The following is a 15,680-nucleotide window of genomic DNA, read 5'->3' on the forward strand; positions in this document are numbered from 1 at the left end:
TTGAGGGCTTTTTGCATCAGCCCCCAAGGAGTTATCTGAAAGTGCTAAAAAACGGAAGTGTGTGCTTTCCCCTGGTGGAGATCAGGTAAAGCACCCTATTGTAATAATGAACGAGAGCCTGTACTAGGCTTTCATATTCTTCATTCATATATCCCAGTTCAGGCCACTAGGTGGCAACACGAACTGTTATAGTAGATTCAGTACAGACTAATGAAGCATTTTCCATTATTCTGTGCAAGCTGTGGTCTGCTTGGGGACCAAACAAAAAATTTAGAAAAACAAAAAAAATTGAAAAATATCAACATTCATATCACTTCCATTTAAAGAAAAAAAACCACTTTAAATATCATGGGCATTGCCAGATGTGATAACTCCCGAACTACTAAAAAGGTTAGCCCATATGGTGAATGGAATAACGAAAAAATAAGTAAATAAAATGGCAGTTTTCAATAGAATAAAGTCAGTTTTACCACATAATGAACACGTAAAAAAAAAAAAAAACTTTTCTTTCCAATTCCACCCCAATTGGGATAGATATAGATAGAGCTATAGATATAGATAGAGATATAGATAGAGATATAGATAGAGATATAGATAGAGATATAGATAGAGATATAGATAGAGATATAGATAGAGATATAGATAGAGATATATATTCAATCCTGCTCCCCACTACATCCCATGTAATAGTAAATGGTGGGATTAGTAGAACTAGTCTTGCAAAAAAAAACAAGCCCTTATAAGGCTATTTAAACAGAAAAATAAAAAGATTATGGCTCTGGGAATGCAGGAGCCACATCAGGAGAGGGTTAGGGTCCATTCACATGTCCGTAGTGTATTGCGGATCCGCAATATAACCGTCCGGCACACCGATAGAACTGCCTATTCTAAGAATAGGACATGTTCTATTTTTATTTTTTTTCCGGAGCCGCGGACAGGAAGATTGGGGGCGCACTCCAGAAATGCGGACAGCACACTGTGTGTTGTCCACATCCATTTCTGCCCCATAGAGAATAAATGGGTCCGCACCCGTTCCGCAATTTGCGGAACAAATGTGGACCTATTCTACGGATGTGAGAATGGACCTTTAGAGAGGTTTTCCAGATGTTGTGCTTAAAATAGAAAAATGACATTTTCAATCATAGTGGGTGACGCAGCACACCTATCACTGTCCACAGCAGTGTTTTTTTGTTCATAGTGACGTTAATGCGGCTGATTGGTCTCAAACATCATGTGATCTGTCCTGTGACCCAAAAAAAGGTGCAGTGGGATAGCAAAGGGACATGTGATAATTGGTAAGATAAGTACATAGAATATCTTGTTTTGCTACATTAGGTTCAACCACAGCCTTTTTAGATCCCTAGAGGGAAGCATAAAATAGTGACAGAAATGCTTATTTCAACGGTGTCTCACTCATGAGCTAAAAGTAAGTGGTTGCCGAGAACCAGCATCATAATCATTGCAGCCCAGGCCTTGAAAAGTCAAATCTACCTGAGAAGAGTCATGGTTATTCATAATCTCCTGCACTCTTGCCCATCTGCTGATGATTGGCAGTTCTCTCCTAGACTGAAAGGGAGACTAGGTAGAAGACAATTGTCAGCAGGGAGAGCAGGAATTTACGGACTCTTCTCAGGTGTCTGTGACTTTTTTTTTTTTTTTTTTTTTCCAGGCCCAGTCTGCAACGATTGTGATGTTGGTTCTCGGCAACCACTTACTTTTAACTTTTAGATGAGTGCTGAAATCAACTCACCTGTCTCTACTTTATGCTGCTGTTAGTATGGACATCATAAAGTTGATGACAGGTTCCCTTTAGCCTCTTCCCAATTTTTTTATTTTATTTTTTTATGTTCACATAGCCATTTCAGGCCCTGTTTTTTGTGGGAAAATTTGTCCTTTCTAATGGCACCAGTTAATATTGCATATGATGTAGTGGGAAGCTGTAAAAAAAATTCTAAATGGGGTAGAATTGGAAATAAATTCAGTTCTGACATTGTTTCATGTTTTTTTTATTTTTTTTGTTTTGTTTTGTTTTTTACCGCATTTCATTTGTGGTAAAATGACACGTCGGTTTCATTCTGCGTATCAAATTCTTATAGTTTTTCTTGTGTGTTCATACTTAAAAAATAAAATAAAATCTTTTTTTCTTTGCATTGGCATGTTCTGATAATATAACTTTTGATATTTATGTCTACAGAGTTGTGTAAGGGATCAGTTTTGGAGGGAAGACTTTTTTTTTTTTTTTCATTGATGCCCTTTTGGTACATGTATGACTTTTCAGTCACTTTTTATTCTTTTAAAATTAGCAATTTAGATTTTTTTATTACACCATTTACCATATGGAATAAATACATTTATCTGTGGTACAGGAATTTTCTGATGCAGCAATACCAATGATGTTTATTTATTTTTGTTCATTTTTATTTGTAAAATGGGGAAAGGTTATTTGATAATTCAATGAGAATGAGTTTGTTCCTATCAAGACATAGGAACTATCAAGGCCTGCTTCCATAGCCACAGGATAGCTCCTGCGATTTTGTCACAGTCGAGCCAATTGGTCACCTTGGAGTGCCACATTTCCGGTAAATGACCACTCAGATTCTATGGTCGCAATTGACCACAGCATCTTGAGAGAGCACCATCTTTAAAGACCAGAAATCTGCCATACATGAATGTCGGGAAAGGTTAAATAGGAAAATGTTTGTTTTGGATTTAAATCAGCTGTGATAGAATCCACCTATAGATTATTAAAAAAATATCTAAATAATGTGAATATATTTCATTTTGCTTTGTAACAGCATGCTACTTTTCTCGGCATTGACAATAGTGAATCGCAACTGAAACACGCACTTGACAATGTGAAGAAAGCAGATGTGATGAACTCTGTAGCATTCCTTAAAGGATCTGTGCTTGGTAAGACACTTATGAGGAAAAAATAAGCAATCAAATTTGTTGTACATGTAGGATGTAAAAGGGGTTGTCAATTGATTTACATTTTTTAAAGGCCCAGTACAGTATAAAATCCTGAAATAAGTCATTTCTTACTAATTCCCTTCTGCTCCTGGTTCTCACTCCTCCTGCCTGTGCATATCCGTACTGACACACAGAAAATGAAAATACTTAGAGGACCTTTCACCAGTTTTTACTTTATAAAAGCCATACCTTACACTGTAGCCCATGTTCCCTAGATGTCATAATGCACATTTTTTTCATGCTATGCTCCTCCATTGCGCCGATGTGCCCCTCGTTCTGTTTAGGCGCCCTGTATGCTAATTAATAGCATCGGAACAGGGAGGAGGAGACATCAGCTATTCTCAGTGGGCGTCTCTTCTATCTGGCTGTGGCGCTGTCCAATCAAAGCCATTAAGAAAAAACTGCTCAACTTCTCCCTGGCTGTGACGTGCTCCGCTGTGATTGCGCAGCTCACAGCCAGGGAGAAGAGACGCCCACTGAGAAAAGCTGATGTCTCCTCCTCATTTTTTCAACTGTATTCAGGAACATAATCCCTGACAAATAGGAGAAGAAGATGAGGCATCTCTTTAGCTCAATGTGCGGAAGTTTCTTGTCCTGTTGTGTAATTAGTGTATGGTTTGGGTGTACTTATAGGATGGCAGCCATTTTATTTGTCCTAATGATTTATCCCTAGACAAAACGAGCCATTATAACTAATGAAAGATATTTGGGAATATATTTATAGTAAAGTAATATTTAAATATTATAATTTTCTTCTTTCCCAGAGAACTCCTTTTAAGATAGAGAATGTTTAAGGACAGCCATAAAGGCAATGAACTTAGATTTTATTGTTATGGACAAGTAACATATTTTCAATTTAAATGCATATTTTATTTTGATTAAGTAGAACGCAATTTGAAACCATGTATTTAATATTTATGCAGAAACGGTGACTATAAATTTTGTTGTATAAATTGTTATGTACGAATATATCGTATAACAGCAACTAACAGTGTTTATTTTGTATTGTTCGTCTTATAGGCCTTCCAGTCCTCTCGGAAAGCATGGATGTTGTCATTTCAGATATACCATTTGGAAAAAAGTTCACATGTTCCAAAGATATGAAAGAACTTCTGCCTGACATAATTCGTCAAATGGAAAGGTAAAGTTCAAAATAAATATAGGTGCATGTAAAAGTAGACAGGAAACAAGTTAAAGTATGATGTAATGTGACCAGTAAACTAATCAAATTCTTTAGAGCACTTTTTAAAGTGGTTTTCTGGGATTTTTATAGTCATGTCCTCAGGATAGGTCATCAATATCAGATGGGCAGGGGTTCGACACCCGGCACCCCCGGCGATCAGCTGCTTGAAGAGAAGGCCCTGCTCCGTGTGAGTGCAGCTTTCTCATCTTTGTTTACCTGCTTGCTGTCGATATTGCAGCGGTGAGCAGGTATAATTACAAGCCGTCCCATTCACTTTTATGGGACAGCTCGTTCCTATTCACATGAATGGGAATGAGACATCCCATTGAAGTAAATAGGACCTTTTAATTATTCCCTGTGCTCCACCCTAAAATAAGAAACACGCTGTTCCAGTGCCAATGTTTAGTTCAGTGATTCTTCCACTCCCCGGGCTGTAAACCTCCAGACAGGGTCACATGTGCCACTGCAGCCAGTCACTGGCTTCAGAGGTGAATATTTTCAAGCACCCCATGACTGCTGGGACACATCACCTCTGGGATAGCGATTGTGCAGCAGAGCACATGGACCCACACCGAAGGTACTGGCAGGGACCGGAAGTATCGCTCAACGGAGCCTCTGGTCTGCAAATGAGTAGCGTGGAGCCGGTGAGCAAATTTTCTATTTTAAGAAGAGCACATTCCTAGGCATAATTAAAAAGTGAGGTAAAGCTGGTGAACCCCTTTAAAGTGTAGGAGTCGGTTCAAATCATTGTCACAGCCTTTGTTAATAACGAAAGCCATGGTGCCACCATAGGCATCTGATGAAACTCATTGTCTTACCCTTGGGTCGGTTAGGCAGCTGCCATTTTAACAGCAAGAATATGTATGTTACATTGTGTCCAATGTGACTTCATGATCGAGACTTTGAACAGGGACTCTGTCACTGATTTAAACAGAATGGATAGCAGCATTTACCTTTTTAAAGCGTACCTGTCAAGTTGAACATGGTTTCTGGGTGGCAGACAGCATGTTATAGAGCAGGAGGAGCTGAGCAGATTGATTATATAGTTTTGTGGGAAAATATTTAGAGAAACTTATATTTCATTCATTTAAATTCCTGCTCATTCTGAGCTTTCAAGTCAAGGAGGCTGTCAGTGATTGACAGCTTTCCTTCTATGACTGTGTATACAGAGATAGCTGTCAATCACTGATAAGACCGCCTCCTTGACTTCAAAGCCCAGAATAAGCCAGAATATAAATGAATAAATTACAAGTTTTACTGAATATTTTCCCAGAAAGCTATATATGAATCTTCTCAGCTCCTGATGCTGTCTAACATGCTGCCCAGGGGCAGATTGGTCATGGACTTTTACAGGGAAATTTCCCAGGGGGCCATCTGGGCCCTCCTCATGGCCAGCTAGTACAAATTTTTAGGGATGTATTTTGTAATGGACTGTGGTATTTGGCTCTGTTGGGATGGTAGGTTGTGCCACAATATGGTATTATAGACCCGGCCTTCCATCAATTTGGACCCAACTGCAAACGGGGCCACTTTTAGTATTTTTTCCAGGGCCACTTTAAGTTCCCAGTCCGCCTCTGATGCTGCCTGTAGCTTACATGGCATTTTCATGGTGACAGGTTCCCTTTAGAGCATGTTAAGGCTTGAGCATTTCTGTAATGAGTGCTTTGCTCAGCCATAAATAACAGAAGAGCTGCTCCGTTTTCTTCACTGTTAGGGGGGGGCACAGTTTAAAAAAAGTTCTGAAGTGTATCACTGTATTTGTTGCCTCTGTTCCTTCTATATTATTTTCCTATCGCCCATGACAGCACCACCGGAGAGAGGAGGATCCGCCCCACAGAGACAGGAAACCTGCAGGATAAAATGGGCGGACATACTCCTCCTCTTCAGTGTGGTTTCCTGTCTCTGATGGGAAGCCTGCAGTATCGACATGCTGGATCCTTCCCTCTGGTGGCTCCCCACTAACCTGCGATCCCTGGTAAGTAGCGGCGGTGCGCTGGCAGGCAGAAGCACAGCTGAGTTCCGGAGGGGGCAGGCAGTGTGCTGGGATGCTGGAGGGGGTGGCACGTGTTACGCCGGAAGAAGACGCCAGCCACCAGGGGGAGGAAGAGTGGCGGCTCCGGCTGTGAGCAGGCCGTGGAGCACTCCTAAAGTCACATGACCGGCCGGCAGTGACGTCATCTTCAGGCGCCTATGAGAAGAGCGCGAGATTTTCGTCCGGCGTCTCTTCTGACTTGAGCTGACAACCCTACAGGATGGAGGACGAGAGCCATCATGCCAAGCGGTCCGAGGAGCCCACGGTTCTTCCTGTTCCAGCTAAGCCCAAGAAGGTTGGGGCAAAGAAGAAAAATAAGGAGTGTGCCTTATGCAGTGTGGGGTTACCATCTGTATGTTAAGATGGAAATATCTAACATAACTGTTGGTTACAGCTTAAACGGAGTGTCATTTTATGTGGTTACATTATGACCTGACACCTATGTAATTCATATTTCTCAGGGATAAGAAGATGTTCCAGCACTGTATAGATAAGACGGTGGCTGAGGAGTCTCCCTCATTTTACAAATGTCTGCAAGCGTTGGTACGCTCTGAAGTTAATGCATCCCAGGCTACCCAAAAACAGCAAAAGCCTAAACATGGAGAGTATTCCAGAGAACCCCCTTCGTCAGATGAGGGAGAGATCCCTTCTTCAGTGTTTGGCCCCTCTGATGTCTCATTGCAAGCCTCTTCTGGGGAAGAAGAAATAGGGGGGGAACCCTGTTTTCCGGTAGAAGACACCGAGAAGCTCCTTTAAAGCTATCCGCTCGACTATGGGCATAGAGGAAACTCTGGAACCCCGCTCAATTCAAGATATTATGTTTGGGGGGGTTGGAATCCAGGCAGCATGGTACCTTTCCAATATATAAGAATGTATCAGCATTGATAAAGGGAGAGTGGAAGAAACCCAATAAGAGGGTATTTATCTCCAAAAGTCTTGAGCGTAAATATCCTTTTAAGGAGGAACATTCTGCGTCTTGGGATAAGGCGCCTAAAATAGATGTGGCTACATCCAAAGTCTCCAGGAAGACTGCCCTACCACTTGATGACACGGGAATCTTGAAAGACCCCCTGGATAAAAAGGCGGATGCCTTTCTTAAAGGGGCTTGGGAGGCATCAACTTCCTCATTTAGGCCTAGTATAGCTTCCACTTGCACAGCCCGGTCTCTTATTGTGTGGTTAGAAGAGCTTGAGTCCCAGTTAAAAAATAGGTGCCCCCGGGAAGAGATATTAGCCTCCCTCCCTACGATTAGGAAGGCAGCAGACTTTCTGGCAGATGCCTCGGCTGACTCTGTTAGGTTGGCAGCCAGATCAGCCGCTTTATCCAAATCAGCACGAAGATCTCTTTGGCTAAAGAATTGGACTGGGGACATTGCTTCTAAATCTAAGCTTTGTGGAGTTCCATGTGATGGGGAACACCTCTTTGGTCCAAGCCTGGACGACCTGCTGGATAAAGCGGCAGACAGGAAGAAAAGGTTTCCTGGTTTTCAGAGATATTTTTCTTATAGAAATAAGTTTAGTCGGTCCTTTCGTCCCTTTAGGGGTAACCAGGAACAGGATAAGAAGGCTAGGGAAGACCGGTTCAGAGGTCAGAGGAAAAATAGGAATTTTTTCTTTAACCAGTCCTCCTCTGAGAGCCAGAACAACAATGACGCCAGGATTCCGGTAGAGGGCAGACTGAAGGACTTCTTAGCAGAGTGGAGAAAATTTCCCTAAGTCCGTGGGTTTTAGATACCGTCGGCAAGGGGTTAACATTGGAATTCCTTCAGTCCCCTCCTGTCCGATTCTTTCCAACCGTAGATCCTCCTTCGGCCTTAGGGAAGTCAGTTATACAGGCAGAGGTGTTAAAATTAATAGAAAAATCTGTCTTAACCCCGGTAATAAAGGAAGAAGAAGGCAGAGGCTTCTACTCACCACTTTTTTGGGTAAAAAAAAACAGATGGTTCTTTCAGAACCATCATAAATCAAAAAAAAATTAAACCGGCTTCTTCAGCCCAAAAGATTCAAGATGGAGACTATACGTTCAACAATCTTCTTTATCCTCTATGCTTCATGGCTGTTCTCGACTTAAAAGACGCATACTACCACGTCCCTATTGCAATAGAGCACCAGAAGTTCCTAAGGGTGGCCATCCAATTGAAGGGTCAACTGGAGCATTTCCAGTTCCAGGCTCTACCCTTTGGCCTTTCCATGGCCCCAAGGGTGTTTACGAAGTTGGTAGCGGAAATGGCAGCCCACATAAGGGAAAAGGACATTCTCTTCATCCCTTACCTGGACGACTTCTTAGTAGTAGGTCAGACAGAAGAAGCATGCATTTCGGCGGTTTCAGAAATCCGGTCTATCTTAAACAGGTTAGGGTGGATAACGAACGAAGAGAAGTCAAGACCCCGTCCATCAAGAAGGCAGACCTTCTTAGGCTTAATACTGGACTCATCTCTCCAGAAAACCTTTTTACCTGCAGACAAGGTAAATGTTGTTCATAACAAAATCAGAAATCTAACCCGGAAACAGGTTACTTCAATAAGAATAGCAATGTCGGTCCTCGGCTCCCTCACATCCTGTATTCCAGGGGTAAGGTGGGCTCAGCTGCACTCCAGAGCTTTACAGTGGGAGGTCCTGTCTGCTTGGAGGGAAAACCGGTCCTTAAACGCAAAAATGAAGATCTCAGTCCAAACTTTACAGAGGCTATCATGGTGGCTGAATACGGAAAATCTCATTCAGGGGACCCCGTGGAAAACTGACAGGTTAGTGTGCCTGACTACGGATGCAAGCCCTTGGGGATGCGGTGCCCACATTCAGGGAACTTCCTTCCAGGGTCGTTGGGACCCCCTACAAAAAGCAGAGTCCTCCAATCTGAAAGAATTGATGGTGGTTGGCCTTGCGATGAGGGCCTCCCTCCCGAAGATAGAAGGAAAGGACCTAAGGATTCCTCTTCCCCTGATTCCCCGGGTTTTACGGAAAATCGGGGAAGAGCAGGCCACAGTAATCCTAATTGCCCCCTTCTGGCCCAGGAGGTCCTGGTTCACGGCACTCCGGACCATGTCGATCACCGATCCCTGGGTGCTTCCGATGGTCCGAGGCCTTCTGAGCCAGGGACCAGTGATACATCCAGCTGTAGACAGCCTACACTTAACAGCCTTGATTTTGAGAGGTGGTTATTAGAAAAGGAAGGGTTCTCAATTGCCTTGGTTTCTACCCTGCTAAAAAGTAAGAAAGAGGTTACAGTAAGGATTTATAGCAGAGGTTTGGAACAAGTTCTTAAATTTTGCCCAGATCCAGTTAAGGAACATTCCTTTGATTGCTCCTTTACATTCTATCCTTGAGTTTCTTCAGAAGGGTCTAGAAATGGGTCTATCAGTCAGTACCCTGAAAGGTCAGGTCTCTGCCCTGTCTGTTCTATTTAATCAGAACATAACCAGTAGCCCTTGGGTTTCCAGGTTTTTTAGAGCCATGGAGAGGTCTTCCTTAGTGGTAGCTCCAAGAGCCCCCCCCCCCCCCCCCCGAGTCTAGAGGTGGTATTAAAAGCTTTATCTGGGCCCCCCTTTGAACCCATTAATTCTTTTTCAATTAAGCATCTTACCCTAAAGCTATCCATTTTGATAGCTTTGACTTCGGCTAGCAGGATTGGTGAGATCCAAGCCATCTCCATCAACCCTCCGTACTCTTTAATCTTAGAGGACAAAGTTATAATCCGTCCTTGCCCGGCTTTTCTTCCAAAAGTCGCCACCAAATTCCACTGCTTTCAGGAGATTATTCTTCCTACTCAATGTCAAAATCCTTCCTCGGAGGAAGAAGAATCTCTCCATTGTCTAGATGTCAAGAGAGCCCTTTTGGCCTATTTGTCCTCTACCTCTTCCTGGCAGAGGTCTTCTTCACTCTTCCTGCAGTTTCAGGGGAGGAACAAAGGTTCTGCTGCCTCAAAGAGTTCTATATCACGGTGGGTCGTGTCAGCCATTTCCTTATCCTACCTTTCGTCTGGGTTATCTCCCCCGGTGGGCTCGAGGGTCCACTCGACCAGTGCGGTGGCTGCTTCCTGGGCTGAGAGGTTCGGTTCCAATTGAGAAAATTTGTGAGGCAGCAAACTGGTCTTCCCCTTCAACCTTTTTTAAGCACTATAGGTTGGACTTGAACTTTTCTGGTGAAACTTCCTTCCTTCGGTAAAGGGGTTCTTCTCTCTACTTCCCACCCTTAGGAATTTCTCTAGTAAATCTCCGGTGGTGCTGTCATGGGGGCGATAGGAAAAAATGGTATTATTTACCAGTAATTTGATTTTACAGAGCCCATGACAGCACCCTGGGTTTTCCCTCTCTGGTGGTTCTTCTATACTGCACGGGTATTGCAAAAAAGAAAAGAGATATATATATCTCTATATATCTCTATCTCTTTATATACAAATTGCATGTCTAACACGTGGCGGCCTTCCTCTGATACTTGGAAACTCACTGAAGAGGAGGAGTATGTCCGCCCATCCTATTTTATCCTGCAGGTTTCCTGTCTCTGTGGGTCGGATCCTCCTCTCTCCGGTGGTGCTGTCATGGGCTCTGTAAAATCAAATTACCGGTAAGTAATACCATTTTTTCTTTTGTCAAAAAACAAGAACTGTTTGAATATCTGATTTAGATTTTTTTCTTTTTTTTTTCTTTTATGCATTCAAGCTAATATGTAATAAGGAAAAGCCAGCAGAGTTATAGCTGTAAATGTAATATATTTGCTCATGCCCTAACCATGGCCCTGTTGAATGTGATTTGAAAACCTTTCATAGTTATGTTATATATTATTTTAATAAAATATGGTATAGTAGTCTTTAAAAAAGTGGCTTAAAGGGGTTATGCAAATTATGAAAGTTATCCACTGATACTGAAAATGAGGCTCGCATATTTCAATCTTGGTGGAACGTCAGGATTAGCATGCACCTTGCTGCTCGATATTTTTTTTTTTTAAATTATTTTTTATTTTATTTTTTTCCCTCAGTGTGACTGGCAGAAATAGCGGAGCATCATACTCACTATCTCCAGCTTTTTCATAGAAAGCAAATGGAGAGGCAGGGTGCAAGCACGACCTGACGCCCAATCAGGATGGAAACATTGGACCCCCGTTCTTGGAATTGTTGAGGGTTCTAACAGTCTGACCCCCAACAATTAGTTTCTCCTATCCTGTGGATAGGAAATAACTTTAATGGCACAGCCCCTTTTAATGCTGTGGACTATAGATTCTAATGAAACTGGTCATATGCAAGCCAGTCTCAATCTCAAGGTAACCAGTCCATAGAATACCAGTAACATGAAAAAGTAGTTATTGCGTCTAAAATGTTAAAAGCCCCACTAAAAGACAGTATTTTGACTGGGTTCATCTAAAACTTGTCTTTGTCTTCTAGTATTCAATTGTTGAATTGATTTTTCATCCTTCTTTCCTCAATAAATATTGAGGGGAACATTTATTAAGATTATTTTCCATGCCGGACTCAAGTCAAAGTTATGTAGAGGCACAGTCCTCTACTTAGTTTGGCTCTTTGTCCAGCAGGCCATGCAACAGGTTGAAATCTACACCAGCTCTCTTGCTGTCATAGATTTAAGTCATTTTCCACAACAAAAAACCGGCATGGAAAATGATAAATGAGCAGGTCCTCTTGGCCCGCTGGTTTCCTTGTCACGCCATGCCCCATTTTGGAAAAGTGTCGCGAGAGGTGAAAAGTTGCGTATTTTACCGCACAAATGATGTACAACAAAATTTGCAACCTATTTACACCACAAAAGTGGCTTAAATAAAATTGACAAATGTCCTTCTAAATGTTTAGGTTATGGACAGGTGATCTGACCCTGCATGGCATCCCCACACCATCATACCCTTACCACTAAATTTGCATTCTGATCAATTATTCTTGATTCGGAAGAACCCCTAAAATCAGGTGTCTGTCCCCATTACTGTAAACTACTGCACATGAGTATTAGGTGAAGTGACAATGTGTACTGCCTAAAAAAAATCATTAAATGACAGCAGCCAGTTTGCCATGACCAAGAACATCAGAGGGATATACACACGTAGACAAAATCATTGGTATCCTTCCGTTAAAGAAAGAAAAACATGCAGTGGTCACTGAAATAACTTGAAACAGACAAAAGTAACAATAAATATAAATTTATTGAAAATCAGCTAATGAAAATCAGACATTGCATTTGAATTGTAGTTCAACAGAATAATTTTAAGAAACTAATGAAACTTGACAGGACAAAAATGACGGTACATCTAGAAAAGAATGAAAATTATTTGACCATCGGAACATGTTCATCTAAAGTAGGCATCCTTAAACTGCGGCCCACCAGCTGTTGTAAAACTACAACTCCCACAATGCCCTGCACAATTTGATACCTGTAGGCTGTTCAGGCATGCTGGGAGTTGTAGTTTTGCAACAGCTGGAGGGCCGCAGTTTGAGGATGCCTGATCTAAAGTGTGTCCTGAAAGCATCACAGGTGTTTTCAAACATGTAATTAGGGGTGCACCGAAATGAAAATTCTGGTCCGAAACCGAAAATTCAGGATACCCCTGGACCGAGACCGAAACCGAAACTGCCTTTTTGCCCAAATACTTTTAAAATACTTTTTTTTTGATGATTTTATTAATAATTATTTTTCATGAATTTAATAAATCATATTACCCACCCACCCCATAACAGTGCCATCCACAGACCCCCCCACCCCATAACAGTGCCATCCACAGACCCCCCCACCCCATAACAGTGCCATCCACAGACCCCCACCCACCCCATAACAGTGCCATCCACAGACCCCCACCCACCCCATAACAGTGCCATCCACAGACCCCCCCCCCCCCCCCCATTGCCGCTCCAGTACATACTGGTTATTATAAAATGTGTACAATTAATAGAAAATAGCGGGGAGGGACTGGGAGGAGGAGCTGGGTGCCGGCCCCCAGCTCCAGTAGTTATAAAATGTTGTACAATTAATAAGGATTCTATTCATGAGGCCCCCTCTGCAGTAGAACATTCAATATAGCCACATCCTACTCACAGGGCTGTTATCTTAATGCTGGCCGGCCGGGCAGACGAGCTGCAGCGTCACGACTGACGTCATGTGCCCGGCCTACTTTCTGAATGAAGAAGGCGGCGCAGGCATGTGACGTCAGTCGTGACGCTGCCGCTCGTCTGCCCGGCCGGCCAGCATTAAGATAACAGCCCTGTGAGTAGGATGTGGCTATATTGAATGTTCTACTGCAGAGGGGGCCTCATGAATAGAATCCTTATTAATTGCACACATTTTATAACTACTGGAGCTGGGGGCCGGAGCACAGTGAACGCACCGGCCTCCAGCTCCTCCTCCCAGTCCCTCCCCGCTATTTTCGGCCGATATGTACAAATATCGGCAGAAATGGATTAGGTGCATTTTCGGCCGCCAAAATTTCGGTGCACCCCTAGTAATTAGTCAGTCTGCCTATTTAAAGGGTGTAAAGTAGTCATTGTGCTGTTTATCTTGGTGTGTTTCACACTGAACGTAGACCAAAGAAAGCTAAGGAGAGATTAGAGATTAGAAAGAAAATAATAGACAAATATGTTAAAGGTAAAGGGCTATAAGGCCATTTCCAAACTGCTTGATGTTCCTGTTACTACAGTTGCACATATTATTCAGAAGTTTAAGGTCTATGGGACTGTAGCCAACTTCCCTGGACGTGACCGAGGAGGAAAAAAGAAATTAAAGAGACGGATAATACGAATTGTAACCAAAGATCCCAGAAAACTTCCAATAAGATCAGAGGTGAACTCCAAGGACAAGTTACATCAGTGTCAGATATCACCATTCGTCGCTGTCTTAGCCAAAGTGGACTTACTGAAAAACACCCGAGGAGGAAACCAAAGCATGAAACACTAGACTGAAATTTTCCAAAATGCATATTGACAAGCCACAAAGCTATATTTTGGATAGATGAGACAAAACTGGATCCTTTTGGTAAGTCACATCAGCTCTATCTTCATAAACACTGTACCTACTGTGAAACATGGAGGAGGCTCAGGTATGTTTTGGGACTAAATTGCTGCATCTGGCGCAAGGTGTCTTGAATCTGTGCAGGGTACAATGAAATCTCAAGACTATCAAAGTATTCTGGAGCAAAATGTGCTGCCCAGTGTTAGAAAGCTTGGTCTCATTCCTGGGTCTTCAAACAGGATAATGACCCAAAACACACAGCTATGAACACCCAAGAATGGACTATTCTGAAGTGGCCTTCTATGAACCCTGATCTAAATTGTATTGAACATCTGTGGAAGGAGCTGAAACATGCAGTCTGGAGAAGGCACCCTACGAACCTGGAGCAGTTTGCTTACGAGGAGTAGGCCAAAATACCTGTGGACAGGGGCAGAAGTCTCATTGAGAGTTACAGAAATCACTTGATTGCACTGATTGTGCAACAAAATATTAAGTTAAGGGTACCATCATTAAGGCCAGTTTCATTCGTTTGTCTTATTAACTATTCTGTTGAACCACAATTTAAAAGCAATGTCTGTCTGATTTTCATTAGTTGATTTTCAGTAATTTCTTAGTGTTTATCACTTTTTGTCAGTTTCAAATTATTTCAGTGACCATTGTGGGTTTTTCTTTCTTTAATGTAAGGGTACCAACAATGTTGTCCACGTGTGGATGTTCTGCTTTATTTCTCAATCAAATGCAGAACAAAAACCACTGTTTCTAGCACCTTACTACAGTAATTAGGACGATTAGTGTAATACTATTTGTGGCTTATACAGAAGAATAAATAAGTTAATACATTTGAACATTTCTCAAAAATAGACATTCATGCTTTTATTATTAATAAATATATTTTAATATTGGTGTCTATTGTCTCTTATGTTTGTAGAGTACTACGTATTGGAGGTGTTCTTGTATTATTACTTAGCCAAAAGCTTCACTATTATCTGAAAAAACATTTTTATTTCAAGTCTAAGGAAAGTGAGAACCTGAAAATTTTTGGCTCGGACTCCCCATCTACATGCACTAGTGAAGGCTCTAAGGCTCAAGAACAAATTACAATGAAAATTTTTGATTTTACATCTTTGACTCATATTGAGTCTCATTCAGTAAGCCTCGGAGTCACAGAAGCTGTACTCTTTAAATGCAAAAAGACATCCCAGTCTGTTTTCTTCTAGGATCTTTTCCCTGCTTTATTTTACTATTAATAAAATAAATATTTGTTGCTTTATAATTATAGACCTGATTATAGTATTTTTAAAGCCAGTGTTTTGTGTAATATGTGGTTTATAGTGTATTTATTCTGGAATGTGAGATACTTTTGGCTATTAAAGAGAAATGTCATTAAAAAATGGATACCACAGTAAATGTTAATTAGGGAGTTCTTCAGACTCCATAATAAATGGTTAGTTAGTCTTCTAGTCAGCTATGTAGTGAACAAATATGTTCAAGCATAACATAGCAGCATTTGCCTGGCCCACAAGTGGTACACGTAAATGTTTATTCTGGTGTAGATATTTTAT

The 15,680-nt window shown here is 41.8% G+C and overlaps 1 protein-coding gene across 2 annotated transcripts in view; it reads left to right on the forward strand.

The window, feature by feature from the left end:
* The window catches only part of THUMPD2 (THUMP domain containing 2), a 110,062-nt gene extending 94,562 nt beyond the window's left edge, over positions 1-15,500 (forward strand). For both annotated transcript variants that reach the window (XM_044290879.1, XM_044290880.1), the window contains 3 exons: positions 2,796-2,910; positions 3,991-4,111; positions 15,047-15,500. In XM_044290879.1, coding sequence (XP_044146814.1) covers positions 2,796-2,910; positions 3,991-4,111; positions 15,047-15,335 — 525 coding nt within the window. In that variant the 3' untranslated portion in view covers positions 15,336-15,500. The remainder of the gene's footprint in view (positions 1-2,795; positions 2,911-3,990; positions 4,112-15,046) is intronic.
* Positions 15,501-15,680: the final 180 nt, after the last annotated feature.

This window comes from Bufo gargarizans, chromosome 4, assembly GCF_014858855.1.
Source record: "Bufo gargarizans isolate SCDJY-AF-19 chromosome 4, ASM1485885v1, whole genome shotgun sequence".
NCBI lineage: Eukaryota > Metazoa > Chordata > Amphibia > Anura > Bufonidae > Bufo > Bufo gargarizans.